Genomic DNA, 27,627 nt, shown 5'->3' with positions numbered 1-27,627 from the left:
AATGTACAGTTGTACAGAATTCTTTCTTACTTGGTGGTGGTCTGGGTACATCACTATAATGAAATATGATAACTGGAATAATGAAATCTGCACATTCCTGTAAGGCTTTGAAGCAACATGTTGTAGAAAGCAATGTGTATATTATCTAGCTTGCAGTTTTTTACATGACTAATTTGAACTTTTTATGATTAGAATGAGATATGAATCTTAAGATCCTTCTGTATTGGCACGAATAAGATGGTGGTGGCCGTGACAGGGAGTATTTTGCTTTGGAAGGAGGAAACTGGGATTGTATTCTTCACTCCTCTGACTCTACCTTCTTACACTAATTTGGAGAGGGATGCTTTCCATAAAGGCAACTTTAACATAATGAGTCATTTGGAGATGACATCTTTGAAAGGGCTCTCTTTGATTATTGAGTCAAACCACCTGCATTAAGCAGGAAAGAGCCTACTCTGTTCCTTACATGAACATACCTAATTTTTCTGGAACACATCTAATGAATGTGCCTTAATTATCTTGATATGCAAATTATCTCACTGTTTGATTGTCCTCTGCAATAAGTTTTCCTTGCTTTCCAAGAGAAATGTAACCTTTTAAAAGAAGAACAACTTCAAGCCATTATTGCTTTTGTTAATATAGCTTTCAGTGCGGTGACATTTATTTTTTATACTATTAACCTTTTAAGTATTATTTTGGTATTACTGCATTCCCATGACCTCTAGGCATTATTTTTCTAGGTGATGCAAATTGAGTTCAATAATATATCTCTGTGTAAACTGCATTCTCAAATCCAAAGTATAAATTACAAAGCTTTGCTAATAAAATTTTACAATCAGGTAAAAATTAGAAATGAATATTTATGCATTTCATTTATCTTCTTTATATTTCATTAACATCCTAGAAAATGGGAAACCTTATTTAATAAAATGATTGGGAATTATTTTGTAAACTTTTGCTTTCATTATAATTTAACTCTGATTTGTTTTCACTGCTGGCTTACTGAGAGTACCTAGAATACTATATTCTCAAATTCATCAAACTTCTGGGAAGAAATGTGCCCTCGTTTAAGCATAGATAGATTAGGGTGGTATATAGAAGAGATTCATTTACCTTGAGACACACAAAATGAACTTTTATTTTTGGCAATTACTGTTATTTAGGCATTTTTGGTTAGCTCTAGTGGTAAATGAGTAGCTTTTTATAAAAGAACTGTTTTAGCCAGGATTAAGCTAATATAATCCATGAATATATTAGAGGAAAGTTTTCCTCCTGAATTCAGAGTTAATATGTGGCCTTCAGCTGTATAATTATTTTGTTCCTGGTATATTTCTACCAGACATACTGTTCTCATTTTTCTTTGTTCTTATACTGATATATTTTGTATGTGAAGTTGATTATAGTTTATTTATTTAGCTTTTTGAAGTTGACAGTAAGATTAGAATTTAGCTGTCCACAAGGAATGACATAGTAGAGCAAGGAATGAATCTGAGTTTTTGGGTATTTGGAAGTTAGAGAGAAATATATAAATTCATACCATCCCTCCCTACCTGCCCACCCCCACCCAAAAGAAAGCATAGACTTTATGATTGCAGCTGAACCATCAGTTCAAAGTTGTATGCTGCCTTCAGGTAGAGCAAGGCATAGCTTCCAGACACTGGGGCCACTTGGTGATAGAATTAGACTTCTGTTTACTGCCTTGTAAATTAGTGACATTTTTGTGCCTGCTTTCCCTTTTCCTGGAAATGTAAATACAGAGAGTTAGATGCTTCATTAGCAACACAGCCTCTGAGGTATTGTTTTAGTCTCTTTGTAGTTCTGTCCATAAAAACTCAAGTCAGAGAGCTGGAGATATTATTTTAGAATTTCTGGATTACAAAGAGTTTCGTGTTAAGCCATTACATGCATTTGACATTTCAGAGGGAAATTTCATGGCTTTTTGTGGTAGAGTTCTCTAAATTGGGACCCTTACTGGGCAAGATCTAGTGAAGAGGGGAGGTGTTTGAGTCCCCAGAGCAGCCATGAGGGCTCAGCGTGCATGACAGAGAGAGCAATTTGTTCTCTAGTTGCTCTTCCTTGGGCAAACAAGGCCATGGAAGGACTTGACTGTTAATAGAGTAGGATCTCTATTAACAAATGGATTTGATAGGCCTTGATTGGGCTCAGGTACTTCTTAAAATTCAAATTTGTGGGGCGCCTGGGTGGCTCAGTCAGTTAAGCATCAGACTCTTGATTTCGGCTCCCATCATGGTCTCCGGGTCCTGGGATGGAGCCCGGCATCAGGCTCTGCTGTGGGTGTGGCCTACTTCAGATTCTCTCTCCCTCTGTCTCTGCCTATTCTCTCCCCACTTTGAGTCGCATGCTCTCCCTCTCTCTCTCAAACAAATTAAGATTTGTGAGATATAAAGTGCACACTCTGAGCTATTTTTTATGTGACCCCAGTCACATCACTTTAAAATAGACAACCAAGACATAATCAATTGTCATACCAATATTTGTTTCTGGGGGCTTAATTACTACCCTTTTCCTAGCAAATCCCAACTACCTTACCTTTTTCCTAAAAATTTTAGATCTTTTTTCTGAAGTTACTCTGATACCCTTGAGTGATTATAGATCCCCTTCCCCTAAAATGACCCTAGTTTCTGTGTTGAGTTAGGGACAGTTTTCCCAGAAGCTGGATTCAATAGCATTTCAACAGACTACTTGTGTCATACTGCAAGCCCTCCTCTTCCCTGTTAACTCTGAGCTAGGGTCATACAAGAGGTACCTGGTGCATTGACTCTCCTATTTTTAAGGCTATATGCCTATTTTGGGGTACAGGTTACTGAAGTTTTTTACTTCACCTCATTTGCTTCAGCTTCATGATTCTGATATCTGGGTTTGTCCACTCTTTCAAAGAGCTCTTCATTATTCCTCATTTGGACGATAGTTATGTAAAATGGGTTCCTGGTGATCTGACTTATACCTGGATCCAGTGATATAATTTATAGCATATAATTTAAGCACCCAGCATAGCCTTCAGTTCATTTAAAGTATACTGGCTGCTTTGCTGATTATATATAAAAAATACACAGTTCTTTTCATAAGTGGACTAGTATCTCTCAAATTGGGAAGAAGAAAAAACAACTGTAAGGGAGAGCATAAGGATAATAGACTTGACACTAGAATAAGTAGTTATCTCATAAGAAAAGCTCTATGGAATCATTTGAGACTCTCCATGAGAGAAACTTGCTCTGTAAGAACTTGTCCAATTATACTTCTCAAACCTCTGCATAATCACACCCCTTTATTCCCCAATGCTTCATATTGTAAAAATCAAACAAATAAACAAAAAAAAAATTCTTGATTTAGTGGAAATGTTTTCTCTGAGGTTTAGAGGAAACATAATTTAGAGGAAAGGATGTTGCCTCATGGAAGGCCTATGTTTATCTCTGTCACTAATTTGCTGTGTGACCTTAGGGAAGTCACTTTATATCTTTGGATTTCAATTTCCTCATCTCAAAAATGAAAGATTTGAACTGTAATCACCAAAGTCTCTTGCTACTTTTAACTTCCTTGGCTTCAAAGTTAAAGCTGTCTTAGCCCAATTCAACCTAGCCTGGTAGTATTGTTTAAGTTGGGTACCATGTGGTAGTTGAATACTAATCAATTGCCAGGTGGAAGTTAACTGTCTGAAGTTGGTAGCTACACAAATCTGCTAATAACTGAACCTTGATAGAATGTTGTTCCATGTGTTGGTAAATTCACTACCAGGCCTGCCTGCCTTAAAGGTCTTCTTACTATTCCATTACCAAAGAGTCATAAGATATTCTTACCTCCAAGAAGTTAGTTAACTTGCCTGGATTTTGTGGGAGGTAGATGGAAAAGCTGTGACTTTACTACAAAATCTGGCCCAGAAAGCCTTTATTTTGTTAACTATTATACCATCTTTTTCTACACAGGGATTCAAGTACTAGATGGGATTGAGCAATCGGATTTTTAAAGGACCTTTGAATCTTGAGATTTTGATTCTATTTGTGAGGCTGATAGTGTACAGATGATGCAAAGCTTATTTTTATGTGCTTGTCTTGGCAGGTTTGGAGACTTTAATATTTTTTCTGTATTTTACTTCCATTTATTAAGTACGGTGATCCTCATCACCATTTTAAAAACTTAGTAATTTTTTTCTTTGAGTCAAAATAACACTTTAAGAGCAATAGCTTGCATTTCTTAGACTTTTAGAATCATGACACTTTGACAAATATTGGTAATAAATCTATATTTTGGGACATCATGAATAAATGTATCATTATTGAGCAGTATGATAATTGTGTAAAGTGGCATGATGTTGTTCCAACTTCGAGAATGCAATATAAATCTAACATATTCTACTAAGTATCAGTTTTAATAAAAGAGAAAGAGAATAAAACATTGTCTTACTATTAGAATTAATGATACTTTTATCAGGAATAATCCATTGTTAATTGGAACCAAATTCAGTATTTTCATTTATGTAAGCTTCTTTAAACCAATGCTTTTCCTTAAAATATGTCACATTAGAGAAGAACATACATTTTCGTCTGAGAAAGAACCTATGAATGTTAGCAATTTAGTTTTCAGCATATTAAAAAGGTTAGATTTCCTTTGTTAGTACGAAGTTATTGGAACCTAGATTAGGTAAAGCTTTACCTGTCAGTCACCCAATAATACCAAAGTAGAATATGTCTTATACAGCACAGTTGGCAGGTAGTTTTTGGCTCATCAAAGAAGAGTCGTTTGAAGTGGGGAACCAGAAAAAGCAATACATATCCAGCATATACATATATATATATATATATTTATTTATTTAACATGCATATATGTAATTTGTAGAATATAAGTTGAATGCTTAATTGACACTTAAAATATATAAAATGGAGTGCATACAAAAGGAGAGGGGTGGAAGCCATTTGTTTTGGCAGAGAAGATTGATCACTGACATGGCTGAGTTGCTAGTACACAGTGATTTAAAACAAATCAGTACACAGTGATTTAAAGCAAAACAGTGGTTTTATTATTGTTTTTAATATCTTTACAGACATTACATCCCATTAATTTCCTTCAGCTAAACAGGAACACACCTGTAGTTGAACAAATTTTGTTTATGACACATTACAATAGGGAGAACACACACCATAGAGACCCATTGAATGTTTCAGTAAGAGAGTATTCAAAAGAACATTTTTTAGGATTTGGACTTTGAGTGACTTAGAATAGGGTTTAAGGAAATGGAAGCTTGCTATAGATTGGGGCCTGTCAGAAATCAGGGATAAACTTCTAATTTGGTATCCCAATGAATCTTATCTAGAGGGAGGGTAGATTAGAGTGAGGATAAAACTGTAATTGGAAAGGTAGTATAACTAAAAGGGAAAACAAAAACAGAAATGAAATGACAACATACAATGCAATAAGAGTGAACGCATTTAATTCAACCTTGCTAATGGGTGGGGGGAAGGGGAAGAGAGGGTAATAGTCTGTCCCTACAGTTATATTGTGCAGCAAGTAGGGAAGTTGATTCTTGCAGCTGCTTAGAGAGGCCATTTCCCAGTCATTTCTCCCAGCAGCAATGCCTTCCACCTGTATATGGGTTTCAACTTCTATTATGTAGGGCAAGATTCCATTCCTGACCTATGGTCTCTGCTGTCTCAGTTCCTGACATCTTATCTGACTTCTGCAACCTCAGCCTGCAGCTCTCCTCTGCATGCAGTTATGACTGCCCATTCATATTCCTGGTCAAGGTGCAGTTGGCAAGCCAGACGACTAAGAGCAGTAGTGTATTGTAGTTACTCCAGGACAGAATAGAGATAACTTATATGCAGTTAGGTTAACTGGGAAATGGTAGTATGTTTCCCTAGAAAAACCTAACTACAAATGCTGATGTTATTGGGGTTTTGTGAGGGATCAGATCTTGATGGAATTAGTTGGGGGTGACTTTATAAAGGAGGTGATTTTTGAGCATTGATATTAAGAGAATAATGTCATTTAGTATTTTTATACTTAGATGAATAAGAATAAATAAAAACCTAAAAATGGTGCCAGTGGTCATCATGACTGTATTTTCAGAATTAAAAATTGAAACACAGGACAATTGGACAAAGGATGTTTGAAATTTAATAATAAGAGGAGTTACCATATGTTGAGTGATAGACACTGTCCTAAGTTGTTTTATATATTATTCATTTCTTACAGCAACTATCTGAGGATATAGTTATAACTCCACTCTGTAGAATGGCAGGGTCTAAAACCCACCCTCTTGACTATGTGGAAGTCTTGGTGACTTCCTATTGAATAGATTGCCCTGACAGTTAGATGGCATGACTCCTCGGTCTAGGTTAGAAACAGTGACATAGCTTTCATCTGGCTCTTCTTGGGGGCATGCTCCTTTGGAGACCTGAACTAAGATGTCCAAGAAACCCCAGCTCCCAGCCCAGACTTTGAAGTGTTCACATTTGTGTATACACAAGCCTTTGAGATGACTCCAAACTTAGCCACTGACTTACTGGCAACCTCATGGGAGACCCTGAGACAGAACTGCCCAACCCTGATGCTCCTGAATTCCTGGTACACAGAAACTATTAAAGATAAATGATTATAGTTGTTTTAAGAATGGTTTTAGGGTGATTTTTATACAAGAGATAACCAATATAAAGCATTTATTTCTTGGTAACTCTTGGATTAGGGTTAATAACAAAGTGGAATTCCTGTCTCAAAGTAGGTAAAGTTCCTCTCTGGCAATGCAAGGTAACAAAAGGATTTAGAAGGTAGGTGTAATTGGAATTATTAGAAATATTAGAATTGGTGATTCTATTATTTCTATGATAGCCCCGTAGAATGGGAAAAGCACTGGATTTGGAGTCAGAAAACCTACATTTGGGTTTTATATTTTAAAAAATATTTATTCATGAGATACATAGAAAGAGGCAGAAACACAGGCAGAGGTAGAAGCAGGCGCCCCCCCCCCCCCCACACCGAGCAGGGAGCCCAATGCAGGGACTTGATCCCAGGACCCTGATATCACGCCCTGAGCCAAAGGCAGACGCTCAACCACTGAACCCCCAGGTGCCCCATACATTTGGATTTTAAACTAGTTCTGCCAATTCTATTTGTGTCACATAAGGGAAGCTACCTAACCTTCTGACTGTTACTTTTCTTCTCGCTGAGAATGAAGATATAGAACTTTGGTATTCAGTTCTTGGCAGCACATTTTAAGAACAACATCTAGAAATGAGTGAATCAGAGGAGAATGATGAAGGGTCTGGAAGCTATGTGCAGAAACTGAGGAGTATCTTCTAGAAAAGAACTATAATCCAATCCCTCAAGATATTTAACTCTAACACGAAAGAGGAAATAGATTGATTTTGTGTATCTTTTGAGGACAAATGGGTAATAATGATAAAGATCCACATTTTAGCTGATACAAGGATTCCTTTTTAAGAAATTAAATGTATTAGAAAATATTATTTGAGAGCTCTCCACTGCAGAAATGTCAAAGAAAGAAAGCTTGGTTATTTTTTCTGGGTTCAGTCGGGGAGACTATAATACACTACACCTCTAGACATCTTCAAGAGAGTCAATTTTTTTTCTCTTACGTTCTATTTTATATTTCCTTAAAGCATCTCTTAATAAAACTTTTTTTATTTTTCTTTATTACATAAACAATGTTTTCATCAATGATAAATTAGAAAATACATAAAGCAAAAAGGAAATAAAAATTACCAATAATCTCTTCACCATTTAGAAATCACTATAAATATTTTGGTGTACATTTTCCCAGTTTTTTATTTCTTTTGTAGCCACATTTACCTCAATGCACACGTGCAACAAAATTGAGTTTATTTACTAAATGATACAATATATCCTTTTCCCCATTTAATACATCTTTCTTTGTAAATGACGTATGTCTACAACATTTTTTTGGTATTCACATTCAACCTTGACAGCAATATTTATTTTCTGTTTAAAAGTAGTATTTATAATAGAACATTTGCAAAATATGGGTGACTTCAAAAAGAAAATTAAAACTACCTATTATCCCAATACTCAGTGGACCACTAATGTTTTGTTGGACATTCTGGTGTCTTTTCTTCTGTATATATATATTTTTCTAAAAAATGTATATTGATGTTTCTCACTAACATAACTTTGTACCAACAACATTATGAATATTCCCACATGTCACTACATATTCTGTAAAAATATGATTTTTAATGATCTCAAATTAGTCTACCATCTGGATGAAATCATAATGCCCTCAAAATGGTCCCTAAAATTGGACATGCAAGTTGCCCCCAATTGTTCATCACTATAAACAACTCTATATTCAATATATATAGTATTGTTTTTAATGGCTGTGTGGTATTCCATTGTGTAGCTATGTCATCTTTTATTAAATGAATCCTTTACTTTTTTAGTATTTCAGTTCTCAGTGTTTTGCTTAAATAAGCAATCCTGTCACTGATAGAACAAATCTTTACTCTTACCCTTATTTTTTAAATTGTTTTTGACATATTTGGTGAATAGTTGTTTCAAGTTTAGCAGCTGATGATGTACTTAACATTTTGTTGGGTGCTCTGGGGGCATATAGAAGAAACATGAGACATGGCCCCAATCCTTCAAGTGTTAAAATTTAGTTTCAAATATGACTAATACATGCAAAATAGTAATGAATAATTTATTCTAGTATATTATTAAATGCTAAGTTGTATGGTTCTGATTAAGTGCTTCAATGTATAGTTCAGGGGGTGGGAGGATAGTGAGGCCCAGTATAGTCAGGCAGGACTTCAAGGATGAAATGCAGTTTGATCTGAGCTTTGAGGAGTGGGTTGAGTGAATAGTCAAAGAGAATGTAGGACATTCTAGAGGAAAGAAGGTGAAGCACAAAAGCTCAAAATTTTGTGTATATTTGATATATTAACAGTACCATGTGAAGGCTATTTAAGTTTAACATCTTTCTATTGCCACTGCTGAGCTGTTTTGAATAACAACCTCTGAAAAATCTGAGCAATATTTATTTTAAAATGTCTTTCTGGTTTTATTGAGATATAACTGACAAATAACATTTTATAAAGTGTAGAACATAATTATTTGACACATGTACGTATTATGAAATGATTACCACAATAAATTTAGTTAACATCCATCACCTCACATGTATTTTGTCTTTAATATTTACTTTTCTATCCCCTTCAGGCATGGAAACATCTTAATTAAATATTTTTAATTTGCGAAGATTGCTTGTGTTTTCTAGAAACTTTGCCAAATGACTATTTTGTTGTTGTTGTTCTACTATGTGCTTTTTCAGGCATCTGCATATCATTTTGTGTTGTATTTAATTGATTGCCAGAAAAAAGGTCTTTAGATGATCTGAACCAATGTTGCTTTAGTTTTCGTATGGGGACTGGGATCCTTTTAAATAATATTTCAAAAATTATCTTTACTGTTAGGTTTGATGGTGCCACTAAGGTTAGGATTGAGAGAAAACAAATTTATGGCAAATTGCCTTTGAATGAACAGTCCCCATATGCTCCGTTTGTTTTGATGTTCATTTGTTCAGTCACGTTATACAGTGGTTGCTTTCACAAGAAAGAACAAAAAAAGACAAGTAATCTTTATGTTCTTTTTTAAAAAACTAAAACTAACCAGCCTTCTTAAAAATTTTTGTAATTACATCCATATTTTTTACAATCAGGGGAAGCACATTTATTTCATTGCTTTCATAGGGATCAGTGTTTCTTAAAGTGGGACGCATCAGAAAGAGAGGACCTATACATGAGAGTCCCTCGGGATGTTTATTAAACTCCATATTCCTGGGCCCCACCTTTGGTGGGTATAGAAGGAGGTGAGGGAATCTGCATTTTAATGTACTTGGAATTCTAAACATTGAAGTTTGAGAACCATTGCTTTAGGGAAATGCTGTCTCAGATCTCTCCACAGTTGTGCTGCATGCATCAAGATGCAACAGAAATTATCATTGGGCATCTTTCCTCAAACTGATATTTCATAGGATCTGTTTTGCTTTTAAGAAATTGCATAATGAGTTGGGCTTTTTTCCCCTTAGAAAACTTACTTAAAAATTACCTAGCTCCTTAAAAAAACAAAACAAAACAAAAAAACAAAAAAACAAAAACAAAAAAACAAAACAAAACCCTAGAGATCTTTTGTCAAGTTTCTTTTTCTAATTTGATACTGTGGCCTTTCATGTAACAGTACTCTCTTCGTTGTAACTGTTTGGACTTAAGTACCCCTTTACACAGATGAGTTGCCTATAGGTCTCCATTCATGAGAGACTATTATTCCTTAAGTTTTAGAAAGTTAAAAAGGGAGGGCTAGAAATGGTAAAGTTTTGCACCTTTCCATTTTTCTTTTTTTTTTAAATTTTTTATTCATTTATGATAGTCACAGAGAGAGAGAGAGAGAGAGGCAGAGACATAGGCAGAGAGAGAAGCAGGCTCCATGCACCGGGAGCCTGATGTGGGATTCGATCCCGGATTTCCAGGATCGCGCCCTGGGCCAAAGGCAGGCGCCAAACCGCTGCGCCACCCAGGGATCCCCCTTTCCATTTTTCTAAGGATGGTTAAGATGACTTAAATGATATGACTTACACTATTGATGATTGTATCCACTGCCTATGTTGGTGTCTGGTGACATATTGCAAGTAGTTCTTGTCAATTTTTTTGAAAAATCATGACTTTTCAGATTCTTGCTCTCTGCTTCTTGGAAGTGTTGAGCCAGTTTGCACAGATTACGTGGCTGAGGAGTGTGGGTCATTGGTGTGGGAACCCATGGTGATTGTCTGTGGTGTGGAATGGCAGTGGCTACATTCCCACAGGTAAAAAACAAAAACAAAAACAAACAAACAAAGCAGTCTGTCTCACAAATGACAAGAGTAAAGAAAACTGTTTGAAATTAGACCTGACAGAAAAAAATGGTACTGTATGAAGCCTACATGCTCTGTAGACAGCTTAAAGTTTTTCCTCAGGCAGGAGAGCCACTCTGGGTATCTTTCAATTTCAATTTAGGAGTGATGGGAAAGCCCTTTGTATTATGATCAATGGTGGCTTGCTTGTAGGTAATGCACTTCCATGTGACTGTTGTTTTGACTTGGTCTTTAATCTCTTAGGTTGAGTCAGAGTTTTTTTTGGTTTTGTTTTTGATTTTGATTTATCTGCTATGATACGAGACTCGTTTGCACTTGAAATGAAAGTGATGGAAGCATGGTTGATCCAATGGTGATACTGGTTCAAAAAAGTCTAGGTCAGATTTCTGATAGGGACATTACTAAGAAATCAAAATGGCTTTGACAAACACATTTCTGAGTTTTCATTTGCACAAAGCAGAGAATGAACTGATCATCCCAAGAAGTCACATACTAACCATGACTGGCATCTAAAAGAAGGGGTTCCTCTGCATTACCTCATAGAGTTATTGTAAATGTTAAATGCAATAAAACATCATTTCTCAAAAGAAAAGATCTAGGAGCAAGGTAAAGAGGAGCTCTCTTTCCTGCCCTACCCCATTTATTTTATCCTTTTCAGTTTATTTCAGTACAAAAGCAATGAGCATTGTTCTATGCTAGGCATTGTGCTAGTAATGGAAATTTAAAAAAAGATGGATTTGGCTCGCAATATTTTTAACTGCTTTATTGAGATATAGTACAGATACCACATGATTTATTTATTTAATGTATACAATTCAATGGTGTTTAGTATATACTCAGGATTCACATATTCAGTTTACTTTAAGACTCATAACAATTTTTGCTAAACAACTCCTTGGGTCCAGAGGGGAAGAGAAATGCCTTGGTTCCATCTGCTTCTTCCATCAGAATAATGGTACCCACTACTTATTCAATACCACCTCCTATGAGCTCAGTCCTATGGCTAGTTGCTTTAATTCTTATTGGGTACAGTTATCTAGAAACTTAAATTGTTTAGGCTCCATTTTCCTGGAAAACCAGTTATTTCTGTAACTTTTGCCTCATATTTCTTCTTCTAGTTCTTGAAGCTTACTGGGCTTCTTTGTGAAGGGGAAGAGAGATATAGAAACAGCTAATATGTTCATGCTTCTGATGAGAGTCACAAAGGCTATATGCTTTATTTATTTCATAACATTTTTTATTGGGCAAGAGAATACCCATGCCCACACAGATGAGGTGAATTTAAGATTACTGATGGGCTGTGGCCAAATAATAGTGGCTTACAATCCCCTGTTCTGATTTAGAGATATATAAAAACATTTTCTTCCTATAAACTTTGAGGTGTTTATTATTTTCAGTCTCAGATTTCCATTTTTCCCCCCAGAAGATAGATCTAACCCTCTTACTAGTTAGCTACTTTCTCTGTACTGTGAAGTAATTCTTGTGCAAATGTTTTTGTAATAAAGTTGTTCTTTTAAAAACAATCAAACAAGCAAACATAAAAACAAACCACTTTGAAATGTGTGTGACTATGTGCTAAACTATAAGTGGTAAAGATAAGAAATGGAAAAAGGTTTTTGTAACTTTAACAGATGTATGGCTAGGAAAAAATCATTCTCCTTAAACCCCAGCACACAAAAAATATTCAGGTTGGCTAACTTTCCGGCACTGATTAGGTATTTTATATATGTTCTGTTGAATAATTAACATTGGATATTGAAGCTAATTTCTCTTTTGGTTCTAAATTCAATGATAATGTTATTGTGATATACATTTTTTTTTAGGCTGTGGGAGGAGCATTTAACGGAAGTGCCAATTAAAAGAAAAACTTTGCCAATCTTAATAATTAATAATTGAATCTGAACTATTTTAAATGAAGAGTGTAAATGAGTAGGTCTAAGTGTCCATTTTAAAATTAAGTTTTTGAACCACTTCGGTTGGCTTTTAATTACAAAAAAATAAACAGTTTGAATCTGCAATTCAAGGGGAGTTATTCTGATAATTGCTTCTTTAATGTTTAGTATTTTTAAAGCAGAAATGGCTAATATTATTTGTCCATCTAAGCCTCATATACTGCCATTCTGAGATTTTTCTCCAATGGCATGCAAAGAAACAAATGTTCTAATGGTTTTATTTTATTTTGTTTTTCTAGGAGTCAGAGAATAATAAGTTATGTTCCCTGTATTCCTTCCGAAATACCTCTACCTCACCACATAAGCCTGACGAAGGGAGTCGGGACCGCGAGATAATGACCAGTGTTACTTTTGGAACCCCAGAACGCCGCAAAGGGAGCCTTGCCGATGTGGTGGACACACTGAAACAGAAGAAGCTTGAGGAAATGACTCGGACTGAACAAGAGGGTATGTGTGGACTTAACTGTTGAGCTTTATTCTTTCAAAGATTCCAGGACTTTAAAAAAAACTGAGTGGGATTTCAAGGGCCAAAGCGGTGCATAATTGGCACTAGCCAGGAAAAAGTTATTCACAGGTTACCATGGTGATGGCAGATTGTGATCCATTGAGAGTATTAAGCAGATAGCTCCATTTTTCTAAAACTTTGTGCATTTCATTTTGTTCTTATGATAACAAATCACATTTTTAAACGGACTGCAAGCCTTACCCTGGAAAAAGGTGTAGCATGGAAACTTTTGCAGCTGCAACTTTATTTCTCATTTTTTCTCCCTTATTTCCTTTTGATGGATAGTGTCTTATGAAAAGATCAACTGTTTAAAAAGAAAAAACAAACAAAAAATAAAAACTAATTTCTCATTTTTATAAATATTACAAATTTATAAATATTATCCTTTCATCTCCAAATGTTGTGAGAGTTGAGCTTTCTAATATTGTCAAAACTAAATGCTCAAGAGGGAAGTGCTGCAACACATGGCATATATTACAACATCACACATCTACCTTCTCTACTCTCTCAAGAGTCCACTTAGGTTTGTCTAGGTTCTAAAAAACAAAAGAAAGAAGATTCTAATATATTTTTAAATTAAAGAAATCAAAATAAGTGATTGCTGTACAATGTATGTTCTTTAGGTACTGATTTTAGACTGAAATGTAGGGTACTTAATGGTTCTGGATTTATTGCTAACATTGTAAGTTAAATTTAGAGTTCTCTGGCACTGCAGAGGAATAGAGATATAAGGAAATTTTTCATGTAACTTAATTTTATTCCTAGAAGGGCTTAGAAGTTTAAAAGTTTCAAATTAATTTTTGTGGATGTGTCCATCACATGAGCACTAATGGAAATTTCTAAAGTGTATCACACACTTCCCTGACTTACCAACCAGATTATATGGCACAAAATGTAAATATTTTTTGATGACTCAGGGTCATGGTGCAGTAGACTTATGAACTCCAATACTTATCTAATAATTATGTGACCCTGGGTAAATTCTTCAGTTTCTCTGAGCCACAAAACTAAAATTTTCTGTGGTACTAATACTTGACTTGGTAGCTCAAACATTTTGAGAATTAACTATAATAATGAATATAGAAGTCTCTGATGAGCAGTAAACTACATAAACTTGGGGTATTGTTATGATTATCATATTATAAATGTCATTTTATCAAGCTATAATGTAATGATGCCCCCAGAGATCATTGAGATAATTAGGACTATTTGGCTTTATGGTTATTTCTCTGCAATTACGAAACTTTTGAGTTCTTGTATCTACTTGTTATAGGTATCTTTTCATACGTGTGTGCGTGCATGCGTGAAATGTGTTCTCCTCCTTCAATATCAGATTGCAGGCTGTTACTTTTTGCATAGTTGTGAATAATTTCTAATTTGTTTCTTTTCTCATTAATAAATTATGAAAATAGATGATCATAATAACCTCTAGACCATAAGTAAAATATAAACATATATGTCTGGGTGAATCTCTGAGAGATTCTGGGTAATATACATGATCTTTAGTTCATAGACTTTTGGCTGCTCAGACACTTTATTTTCCCCTACTCAGCTATGTTCTAGAATAAGTGAAGCTGTCAGATCAGTAATCTCTGAATAAGTGAGATTGCTAGATTATTTTTAATTATGATTTACCAAAAAGATGGTTTAGTCCTATAAGAAAGTGGTTTTCAAAGTACTTTAGAGAGCTCTTTAATGTAAAAATAAAGAAATTGATTGTGATGATTTTTTTCCAGTGTGAACTCCTAGAAAATTTAAAATAATATTTCTCTTGCAAGTCATGGTTAGTTTTCTTTTCTTCCTCTTTATTATTTTGTGTTAAAGATTTGGTACAAGAGAGGGACCTACAAAATGAGACCTCTCATTTGAGAGTACTTTATCACTATCAAAGAACATTTTTATGTACTTTAATGGACTTTGTTTTCTGTAGTAGACATATTTTAGGGATCAGAAATTCGGCATTTTTTAGTGTATTTTAATGTATATGATATATTAAGTATAAACATGAAGTAAAAAAGGATATGCTCATCAAACTTACAGATTCTACAAATCTGGGAGGAATACTGCATAAAATGTATGAAAGAAACAAAACTCAAAAGGTTTTGACAAACCAAAAATATTAACTTAAAACTAATCCATCAAAGTAAAATTTAATAGATCTTATTGTTAAGTCCAGAGATTGTGACCAAAACTCCTAGCTGCACAAATAATTACTGAAGGAAATTCAAATAGCAGACATATGAATTTAAAATATATAAGCTTATGGTTTTAGGTGACAGAAAGTGCACTGGGGTCAGCATGATGAATATTGCCAACAATTTGCTAGTGCTATCTCAGTCAGCATTATTAGAATTACAGTGTGCAGCCTTTAAAAGGTGGTACTCCCATTAAACACCCTCCCTGCTCAATAGAATGCATCTGAATTATTGTATTGAGTTGAGAATCACCACACTTTAAGAGGGACTAAAAAACATTGGGGTATTTTCAGAGGAGAACAGTTGACATGATAATAGACATTACAGTTAAATAATAAGAGGAATGATTAAAGAAACTAGTAATATTAAACCCAGAGAAAATAGATGATGGATGATATGATGGTTGTCTTTAAAGAGTTAAAGTCACGTGGAGGAAGGATTGGGTTTGTTCTATATATAGTTCTACAGGGATAGAATGAAGGTCAGTGACAAGAAGTTGCAAGGAACCAGATTATCATTCATAACAAGATTAACTCTCTAACGGTTGTACCTTTCCATGTATGGAATAATTTTTAGAAGATAATAAATTATTCTTGGAGATTGGTGGCAATCTTTTTTTTTTTTTAAGATTTTATTTGTTTACTCATGAGAGACACAGAGAGAGAGAGAGAAAGAGAGACAGAGAGAGGCAGAGAAATAGGCAGAGGGAGAAGCAGGCCCCCTGCAAGGAGCCTGATATGGGACTCAATCCTGGGACTCCAGGACCACACCCTGAGCAGAAGGCAGGCGTTAAATGACTGAGCCACCCAGGTGCCCCAATTGGTGGTAATCTTAACTGCCATTTTAGATTGGTCTTTTTCTTTTCTTTTTTAAAAGATTTGATTTATTTATTCATGAGAGATACAAAGAGAGAAGCAGAGACACAGGCAAAGGGAGAAGCAGGCTCCTCTTGGAGAACTCTGGGGGACTCGATCCCAGGACCCCGAGATCTTGCCCTGAGCCGAAGGCAGACACTCAACCACTGAGCCACCCAGACATCCCAGATTGGTCTTTTTCTAATGCCAAAGCTCTATGAATTTTCATGAACAATATTCTTATACAATATTTTATATTTCATCATATATATTTTATATAGCCCTAATCAAGAATTACATAGTATCATGATTATTTTTCTGTAAGTTTTCTCTTTATTTTGCAAGGTGCTATGAATCTAGGGATTCTGACCTGCTTACTTTTTCTTTTTGGCCATGTATTTCCTTGTTGGTCTCGTGAAGCCTATAGGTTATTTCTTAGTTTAAATGCACAAAGTGAAATCCATGGAATTACAGAGAAAATTAGTTATATAAAACTGTTAAATAATTTTAAATTTTTGTGATATGGTAGAAAGTGCTACTTTACTAATGCATTAACCAACAATATTTATTGGAGGGACTCAAATACCAAAATTTTAAAGTAGCGACAAACATAAAAGATATTTTGAGATATGAACTAGTACGATGTGATATAAAAATATACTGTAATTCTATTGGTTACAGCATCACACATACTATGAATATTTTATGATTTGTTCCCTGCATCCACAATTTAAGGAGTGCAAATTTTCAATTAGAGGTGAGTTGAAAAGAATTTTTCCATCCAGGTTCACCATTCAAGGCCCCCTGAATCCTGTAGATGGAGTCTTGAGGCCTGTGGACCCTATGTTAAGAACCTCTATGCTACATGTTATGGGGCACCCATCATAAATAAAACAACAGTCTCTAAGTTTAAAGAGTTCATATTCTAGTAGGATATATGGATAGATAGATTAGATAGATAGATAGATAGATAGATAGATAGATAGAATATATACAAAGTGAACTCTAATTCAGTGTCTAATATATGATAGATTCCATGAGAGTCATATAGATAAAATATTATAGGAATTTACAGAATAGATTCCATGGCCTAGGAAGCCATGGAAAGGTTCTAAAGGAAATGAGTCTTAGCTGGTCTTGGAGAATAAAAGATTTGGATAGGCAGAAATTCAGGGGAGGGACATTTCAGGCTGACAGAATAGGCAGAGACCTTTAAAATAGCCAACAGGGGGTCCCTGGGTGGCTCAGCGGTTGAGCATCTGCCATCAGCCTAGGGCCTGATCCTGGAGACCCAGGATCAAGTCCCATGTCAGGCTCCATGCAGGGAGAGCTTCTCTCTCCTCTGTCTGTGTCTCTGCCTCTCTCTCTCTCTCTCTCTCTCTCTCTGTCTCTCATGAATAAATAAATAAAATCTAAAAAAGTAAATAAAATAGCCAACAGTTCATGTTCTATTTTAAAGAATGTGAAGATGTATATGGGATTTAAGACTGAAAAAGTAGTTTGCGTTTAGTTCACTGAGGTTCTTTAATTCTTGGCTAAGGAGTTTGTACTTTAGATTGAAGGTCGTGGAAGAAGCATTGACTATTTTTTCAGCACAACAGGGTGATGGATTTAGAGCTGTCCTTCAGGAAGTTAATCTGGCAGCTCCTTGTAGGATGTATGGGAGAAGGAAAGACATTGAGGAAATTGTTTCAGGCTAGAGATAATGAGGTCCTGAACTAAGGCAGCAGAAATGAGAAAGGAGGAAGGGGTGCATATGGAAAAGATATTAGGAGATAGAATTGTTAGGAGTTCACATTTAAGTGAGGAGACCAAGGGAGAGGAATGGTTCAAGTGTTGCTCAAACTTTTTAAACTTTGAGTGAGCAGGATGGTGGTAATACAATTAATAATAATTTTTTTTTAAAGTAGAGGAACATGTTTTAGAAATGGGAGCCATGAGGATTTCTCTTTTCTACTTTGAGTTTGATTCCTAATTTTAATTATCTGCTTGGAGCAATACTACAGAACAGTATAATGGGATTTCTGACTCTATAAAACCGTATTTCAGGTCTGAGGAAGTATAATAGCTTCACCAATATTTGCCTGGGCTTTGTCCCTATTTAAAGCCCCAGGTCCCTCTCCTCTTGTGAAACAGCTCTTATCCTATGGGACATATAAGAACTTCCAAATACATTACTTGCCTCTCTCTCACCTCTCTATTCTGGTTTGAAGGCCATACCTCATAAATTACGAACCTGTGTGATTGACATGATAACATGACTTTTCCTGAGTCATTCTTGTTCTGGAGAATGTTTTAACTTTATCAGGCTAAATAATTTCCCCTTCACTTCCCCTCATATATAGGAACTGATCTATAAAAAGTTTATTTATTATGGCCTAGTTAAAAACAATATCTACATGATAAAACAAAAACTCTCCACATAGCATTAGGGAAGTTATTCTTTTACAGGCAGATTCTTTCATCAGCCAAATAATTGTCCAGTATTTTATCTACCATCCCTAAAGAAATGCCTTCTTCAGAGCAGTGATTTGACTGGATTGCTGAAACACTGATGAACAAAGGTGTTCTATCTGAAGTGCCTCCTCTGAAAGTGAGACTTGTGGGAAAATAGACAAGGTTTCTATTTTGTTGAAAATTTAACCTTGATTTTTTGGTCATAGGTAGATAGGAATATTGATTATAGATAGATAGATAGATAGATAGATAGATAGATAGATAGATAGATAGATAGATAGATAATGGATAGAATGAACAGAATCTACCTTTTAAAATAGTGTTGCTATTGGTGGATAGAATATGCAGAAAGCTTTGATGATAGGTTCAGGTTAAAATGCTTCCAAGATAAAAATCCTTCAGCTGTGATTAAATGATGAATTTTAGTTATCCTTGTATCACCCATCTTGTTGCCAATGTAGCTGGGCTCTAACATAAGCGACAGTTGTCAGAAAATGAATACTTTAAAAAGGACTTCTATATCTAAATACATATATTTAATCAGAGAGTCCTTTGGCTTCTGAAAATAAGTTGTCTAATGAGAATTTCATTTGAGCAGCTGCGACTGAGGAGGTCAACAGGCATTGCCTAGGAGAATATGGCCCAGCTGGTTAAATCTGGTTGTTGTCGTGATTTAAATGGTCAAGTGCTGCTTGTAATCCAGGACCGTCTGTTTGTAAAGGGAAGAGTGAGTGCTTCAGCATAATGTACAGCTGTTTTAATCTCTCTTTAATAATAGTGCTTCAGCCACTATCATGTCTTGTGTATCATACTACTAAGTATATGATCCTAGGCCGAGTGAACTGGTTTGGGTCAGGTTCTGGAGGCATGTGAACTTGCAGAGAAAGGAATACAATGATATAAACCTCAACTCTCTGACAAAGTAAATCCTTCTCTTTTTGGCTCTTTTACATATTTTTTAGGTAATAATTATCGTGATTAAAAGGGAGTGATACTAGATAGAAATATTTGAACATGTGAGCTCTGATAGAAGCCATAAACTTAATGGGAAGTATGTGGGGTTTAGGTACAGTTGCATAGGATATATGTTGGACAGAAATTAGAGCATTTGCCCAGTGGAATTGTGTGCCACAGTTATCATGATAATGAAAGTATGTGGTTTCATTTGACTGTGTATGTGGAGAAAGGGCAGGAGCATTTGAGCTTTGGATTCCTGGTGGGATAGCCTTTCCAATGGATTATGCAGCTGTTACCCCTCACAAGAATGAACACGTGTTTATGTGTATATCTGACAGATTATTATCATTATTCACATCTCTAAACAATAACTTGGATTTTTACATATATTTTTACTGAGTTATATTTAGTTAGTATATATGTTGGCATGTATTGCTTATCTGATAGCTTTTGCTGTACTCAAGGAGGAATGTGGTATAAACAATGGGGAAACTCAGTTTTGAAAGTCATGTTTCTGAGCTAGATTTGTGTTTAACCATAAATTTTATTATGTGGAGGGGAAGTATAGCCTCCTGATTAAGAACATGGGTTCTGGAGCTACACTGCCTGTGTTTGAAACGTAGTTCAGCATTTGCCAGGTAGATAACACAGGGCTCCTCTCTGTGCCTCAGTTTTCTCCATCAAAAACTGGACATAAATATAGTGCTATTACAAGAATCAAGATTTAGTTAATGCAACTAAAGCATTTAGTGTATTACCAGCATGTAGTTAGTGCACAATAAATGGAGCCAACATTATTTTCTAGCTGTGTGACCTTCAACAAATTACTTAGTCTTTTTGTGCTTCAGTTCCCTCACCAGTAAAACTGGATGAATGATATCTACTTTTCAGGGTTGTGTGAGGATTTCACATATGAAATATATAAAACACATAGCATCTATAATTATAATTACTGTTACTATTATAATTGCCATTACTGTTATTATTTGAAGATACATTTTTTTAAGAGAAATATTACAGGAATCTCATCTTTCGCCACAGACAGAATCATAGGAAATGTCCCATGGTGTTAGGGGATTTAGCATTTGGCAGCAATGACGTTCCTGTTTTCTGGAAGAGCAATTCAGTTTAACTCTCCTTTCAGGCTTTTTGGAAAAGCTGATACTAAAGTTTCCCCACTGGAAGCCAATCTTCCCTGCTGAGAAATATGCGGAATATGATGTTGTCAGTGAGAGAGGTTGGTAAAGCCTTGGATGAGGTTTTCAGATAGTACCCAGTTAAGAGCAATGTGTTCCTGTTATAACAGAGAAAAAAAAAATCTATTAAAAGCCCATGCGAAGAAGAAAAGAAGAAGAAGAAGAAGAAGAAGGAGAAGAAGAAGTTGTTAACATTCATACCATGCTAGAGCATCAAAATAATTTTTTTAAAGCAGAATTTATGGATATTACGTTTGCCACTGTTGTGATTGAAGGTTATGTTGGTGAAGCATTTAGAATATTTGAGATCCAAACTCTTCTGTATATTTCTCATTCATGGGAAAAATTGGAAGGGTTTTGGATTTTTGCTTAAGAAACACATTAAGTATTCATTACAAAAGTTGCAGAATTATTATTTCAAATATTTGGAAATTTCAAGTCATTTAAATGCTGAAGTTCCCCAAGACCACTCATACTCTAAGTGAAGAAGCAATCAGGTATTCAGAGCAATGCTGATTCAACTTCATTTCATTTTTTCTTCTTTTTAAAATACTACATCTTAAAAAAAAATAAAAAAATAAAAAAATAAAATACTACATCTTTCCTCCTATGATATTTTGCCTTTCCTCTGTTTTAAAGAATTTGTATATTCATAGTAAATACCTATCTAGTGCCTGATATTTTAAATAAACATATTTTCTGAAAGTATTGTGCAACTAGGGATAAAAATGAGCTAGAACTACTGGTTTTTTAATTATGAAAAGAATTATATTTGGTATGTTCCTGTGTGAAGTATATTTGCTTTCTAATTCTTTGGAAACAGCACATCCTCTTATATAACTTTATAAACAATATAATCAGTCTGACTCCTGTGAGCCCCAGACATTCTGGATGAATCTTGGCTATTTCAATTTGTTGTTGTTTTACAACTCCCATTTACAGCGTTGGCAATGCACTAGTTGGTTGAATCTTTTTCTTAACTCCATTTTGCATGTCTCTGCCTTGAAAAGATACTTCAAATTTCTTGGCTCATTTCTATTTCTTCAGATTTAAACATTCTTTTCTTAAAGCTCTAAGAATGTTAAGAGCAGATGCAGGCAATTGCCTTTGATTTTTTTTTTCTTCTTCACCTGGGAAGCAAGAAGGCGTTCTGGCATTTTGTTGTTTAGAAAGAGGATGCAGCCTCCTGATGGTTTGATGAAATAAGTCATATTCTTACATGATTTTCGAGCCTGTAGAGTTTGAGTGTATTGTAGGCATTTCACATTTTTTCCATTGAAAATTTATTAGATCAACTTCAAGATGTATGCTTGGGATTCTGAGAAGTAATAGGAGTGGTTTTTAGATTCATATTCTTTTTCTTATATAATATATATATAAAATGAAAAGAAAAATAAATATGAAAAGAAGTGGTAAATTTAAATATGTGTTTATTTTGTGATATTTGACATATGAATGTAATAAGGCATAATAATTTTTAAAATGCCTGTGAATTCATCATCCAACCTAATACAAATTGCTATTTCGAATCTGCCTATGTTTTTTTCACCTGTCCAATCCCTTTATATTCTACCTAGATGTAACTCCTGCCAGAACTATGTGTTTATCATTTTCCCTTTTTGTTTTGAAACCGTTGTTTGGGTTTTAGAACTTTGTAAAAGTGGTACTACACTGTAACCTTCTGCACCTTGTTTCCTACACTCATAATTCTACTCTAAGCTCAATTTTGCAGTGTACAGCTCTCGTCCATTTTCATTTTCATGTAATAGTCTGTACATTATTCCATAGAATGATATACAGGAGTATATTCTCCTCTTTAGATATTTGGGTGCTATTGTTCTCTACAAGTACAAACAATGATGCTATGAACATTCTTATGACTGTCTTCTAATACACACATGTGCATGAGTTTTTTCTCTAGAGTGTATTCCCAGGAGTGGGGTTGCTGTTGACCAATTTTTGTATTCTTTTTCCACTCTGTTGGAAAACATTACACAAAGAAGTTGGAGCTACAGTGTGTGCGTGCATGCGTGCGTGCATGCGTGTGTGTAGTATAATCCTTGAAAGCTTTAACTTAACTGCCTATACCTTTTGGCTCTACCTTCCCCAAAATGTCTAGTACAGGTTTCTTTTTATCACTGAGCTTTTCCGAAGCTCACATGAGCCTTTGGTGGACCCTTCACTGCAATTTTCCTCTTTCCTTTTGTTGTATCTTAATAGAATTCTTCAACCCTTCTTTCAACTATGAGCACAAGCGTATTGTCATTCTCCCACTGGACTATGATTACTAGGTTTGTTAGGAAACACTTTTTTCCCCTTATGATCCTCTTTATTGACGTTTCCAGTCTGCTGTGATTTTTGAATTAAAGAAATTCCCAATCTCTAGGCATATCTGGCTCCCAATAATTTTTTTCTTAAATACTTACCTCAAGCTCAAGATTAACTAGCAAATGTGTTGATTATTGCCACAGTTCTGTCTTGCATTTATATTGAAATAGACAGTTTTCTAATCAGTTGACTTGTTAGCTGGAAGTCTTTATCTTTTCCTTAGAATGTTTAATTTGAGAATCCTTTGAGATACTGGCCTGAATACAATATGTGTTCTTGTCCTGACTCTGATAACTTACTGGGTAGTGCCTAATAATTGATTAATAGTTAATTAATTGATTGATGTTAGCACAAGTTTCTTAATTCAGAAAACATGGACATTAGTCTAGCATTAAAGGCCAAATTCTAAAATTCTGTGCTGCTCTGATTTTCTTTTAGAGTTTGTATCTCAATTTCAGCATTATCAGTAATTTTCTTTTTTTTTTTTTTTTAATTTTCTTTTTCAAACTGTTTTCAGGCTAGAAGTCATCTGAACCAATCTCATGACTCATTTTTCTTTTATTATGCTTAAAATCATTCTTTACTATTCCCAGTCTCTTTTTTCTGATGTTATAATCTTTATGAAGATAGAGATAAAAAATCCCATCCAATTTTGATGTGTGAAAGTTATTGTACAATGAGGTACTTATAAATGAAGCCATGGGTAATAGGCTCAGAAAGTTTTGTGTATGGTTTGAGAGATTGGCAAACAGAAGTGGGTGTTGGTAGGGTACCATGATCTACAAGAAGTAAGGGTTAGTAAGTCTACATTTGTCTGGTTGTTGTAAGGGGGATTTGGGCCTTAGAGAGAATTCATGGCCATAATTATTAACCATATGAGGCCATAATTTAATGCTGAATAACGGACACTTAGACCTATCATAAGCTTTCTTAATTTATGTTTTGAGGGTTTAAGTATAACTGAGAAGCCATAACTGAGAAGCCAGATAACTCCCACAGTGAGGTCATAATACATAGACCATCCACTAGCATTTGAAGTGCAGAAGTTAGAAGCCTGTGAACATCCCTAATTGCTTTCAGATAATGAATTGAAAATGTGTAAATACAAATACATAGTTAGAAAAAAATCGAAGGTATAATGAAAAATAACTATGAAAAATGTGAAAAGTATTGACTTAATTGCAATAAGAACCACACAGCAGCAGCAACAGCAGCAGAAACACTGTGCTAATGTATGGCTTGTGAATGAAGGCAACCACTAGTTAATGGGCAGTCTTTAGGGTAGCTAACAAACTGTGTACACCGGGATTCCATTCTACTCCAGAATACAGCCCTAATTCATTTAATTAGAAGTTTTTAGCAGATCCTTCAGAAATACCTCTTATCTTTAAGTTTTTACTTGTGTCATAGACCAGAGAGATGGGGAATTTAATTATTGCATAAGCATTGCATATTGCTTATGCAATAATTCTTAAATGTTCTTTTGGGCTATATCTCTTTGTTTTCAGATAGAAGAAAGAGTCTGGAGGAAACTATATTATGTTCCTAATGTAAGAAGTCCTAAAAACAATCCTGTGATCTTTTTGATTATTTTTGATGATGTCACATGTAGTGACCATGTTATTTTGGAATACAGAAGACAGCAGTAAATTAATGTTGTATGCTTATAAATATTATTCACACAAATCTCACATGTACAAAAGTTTATATATTAATTTTAATTTTTCCATTATTAATTTAATTTGACCTTTAAGGCCCCGTTCTGACTAATAGCAGAAAGTCTGATCTCACTTCCAGGTAAACTTCCAGTTACTTTATGATTTAACTTCAGTCACTTAGAATTATGCCCCTTTTACTTCTTCATGGTATTATCTGATAGAGAGTTTAGGCATTTTTTTTTTTTTTGGCATTCATATCTGGCTATGATCATCAGTCTCTATTATGCTTAGAATAAAATTCATTGTTTAAAATCCAAACACTCTACTCTGGCTTTCAAGGCTCATCTTTTATTACTTTACCCTTTTCTTAAACCACTCCAGCTATTCCAACCTGTTGGTTTGTTGTTGTTGTTGTTGTTTGTTTGTTTTCCTGTCAAACATGTCTTAGTTCCTTTGCACTTACTTTTCCATGTGTCTGGAATGATTTTCCTTGAGATCCATGTACACTGACTCTTTCTTGTCATTCAGATCTCAGCTTAATTATCACTTCTTCAGAGAAGCCTTACTTAACCTTTAGATCTTAAGTAGGTCCCAGTTACTCTTTACCATATTACGCTCTTCAGTTTTCACCCTAGCATTTTCCACTACCACATATGCTTTTGTTCCTTTGTCTTCCTTTTGTCTCTCTCACTCCACTAAAGGGGGGAAGTCAGTGACAGCAGAGACCCTCTCTGATTTGTCCACTGCTCTATTCCCAATGCCTAATATTGACTAGAACACAAGACCCTTATTAAATGTTTGTGGATTGAATAAATGAGTGAAGGTTGCTAAATGATCTGAAGTGGTGTCTCTTGTTCTTACTTTTTCCTCTATTGTTCTGGCATTTACTTTTTTACTCCCTCATCCAGGCCTCTCTTAACCATATCTTTGTCTTTCATAATATTGGAAGTCAATATAGGAAATGAAAGTAAGTTCCTCTTTTCATGGCCCTTTCTTCTCTCTATTGGTACACATTTATTGTTCAAAAGTCAGCTGCCAATGGGAATGTAACTCCAGATACAATTTTATTTTCTGTTGTCCGCTAGGTCAAACATATGCTTCCTAACTATTCTGAAACTACATTTCAGTTCTCCATTCCACGTAACTGTATGCAAGAGTAGAGCCCTTTGTATGAAGCTACACAAGTGAAAAAATTTTTTAAAATATGCTCTAATTATCTTAATCTATGGTGAAAACTGAGTCACTGGCTTTTACTGTGGCTACTCCTATTCTTTACTCTTTGCTGTGTAGTCAGTAATAGCTTCAGAAGTTAGGGATTAGGGATAGTCTTAGTACCTGATGGGGACTAGCATTGATTTTATTTTTTTCTTGCTTAAAACTGTTTTTCTAACAGTAGTATTTATTATCCTTCATATCTGTTGTGCTTTTTCTTTTGCCTTGATGTGAATATAATGTGGACATTCTTTAGAATGTCACATTAGAGCCACCACACATTATTAGAATTTGATTCCTAGGGTCCATTTATAATTTTTCTCTAGTGATCTTTCTGACTAAGAAACTTGAGGATGTAACAATCTCATAATGAGCTTTCTTATATAAGAGTTAGCCCTATGTTGAAGTTGAATTAGTTATATAGTAACATACTTCTTGTTCAGCCATTATCCTTCCAAACCCAGAATAATCTTCCATCTCTCCTCTGCTTATCTAAATTTTCCATCTATCTATTTTACAATGTACAAAATCCATATCACATCTGATCTTCTACTAACTACTTTAGCCCTCATGATTTCCTAATTCTCTGAGATTTGTGGCAATAAACAAACAAACACCAAATTCATGGAAATTGAGAGCAGAAAAGTGGTACCAGGTTTTAGGGGGTGGGTGAAATAGAGGTTGGTAAAAGTATACAAATTTATAGTTATAAGATGAATAAGGTCTGAAGAACTAATGTATAACATGGTGGCCATAGTTAATAACACTGTATTAAATAATTGAAATTTGCTTAAATTAGTCTTATAGAGTAGAAATTAAACATTATTATGCCTACCCATTCCAAAATAGTACAGAGATGAGGTGATGGAGGGGGAAATCCTTTCAAATGTATACAATTAATCATCATATTGTATATTTATATATCTTGCAATTTTATTTGTCAATTATACCTCAATAAAGCTGGAAAAAACTGTATATCATTTCACTTATCAATAGATTATACCTCTAATTATATTGTTTGCTATTTTTTATATTGAGATTTTATTGAGATAATTATAGGTTCCCATGCAATTGTAAGAAATAATACAGAGAGATCCAGTGAACATTTGGGCCATATTCCCTCAGTGTTAACATTTTATAAAACTATTATATAATGTCACATCCAGGTTATTGCCACTGATACAGTTTACTGACATTACTCATATTTCTCCAGTTTTAATTATACTCAGTTGTTTTGGGGTGTGTATATTAAATTCTATACAGTTTTGTCACCTATAAATCACATATATAGGTTTACATATCTACTGCTATAATCAAGATATTAAATAGTTCCAACACCACAAAGATCCCTTGTGTTGCTTTTTTTTTTTTACAACCACACCCACCTCTCTTCCACTCTTAACATCCCTCACCCTCTGT

The 27,627-nt window shown here is 34.8% G+C and overlaps 1 protein-coding gene across 26 annotated transcripts in view; it reads left to right on the top strand.

The window, feature by feature from the left end:
- The window catches only part of SOX6 (SRY-box transcription factor 6), a 588,321-nt gene that overhangs the window by 247,308 nt on the left and 313,386 nt on the right, over positions 1 to 27,627 (top strand). For all 26 annotated transcript variants that reach the window (XM_038569137.1, XM_038569135.1, XM_038569136.1 and 23 more), the window contains one exon: positions 13,086 to 13,293. In XM_038569137.1, the coding sequence (XP_038425065.1) occupies positions 13,086 to 13,293 (208 nt within the window). The remainder of the gene's footprint in view (positions 1 to 13,085; positions 13,294 to 27,627) is intronic.

The sequence above is a fragment of the Canis lupus genome, chromosome 21 (assembly GCF_011100685.1).
Source record: "Canis lupus familiaris isolate Mischka breed German Shepherd chromosome 21, alternate assembly UU_Cfam_GSD_1.0, whole genome shotgun sequence".
Classification (NCBI taxonomy): domain Eukaryota; kingdom Metazoa; phylum Chordata; class Mammalia; order Carnivora; family Canidae; genus Canis; species Canis lupus.
This window is presented reverse-complemented; position numbering and strand designations above follow the sequence as displayed.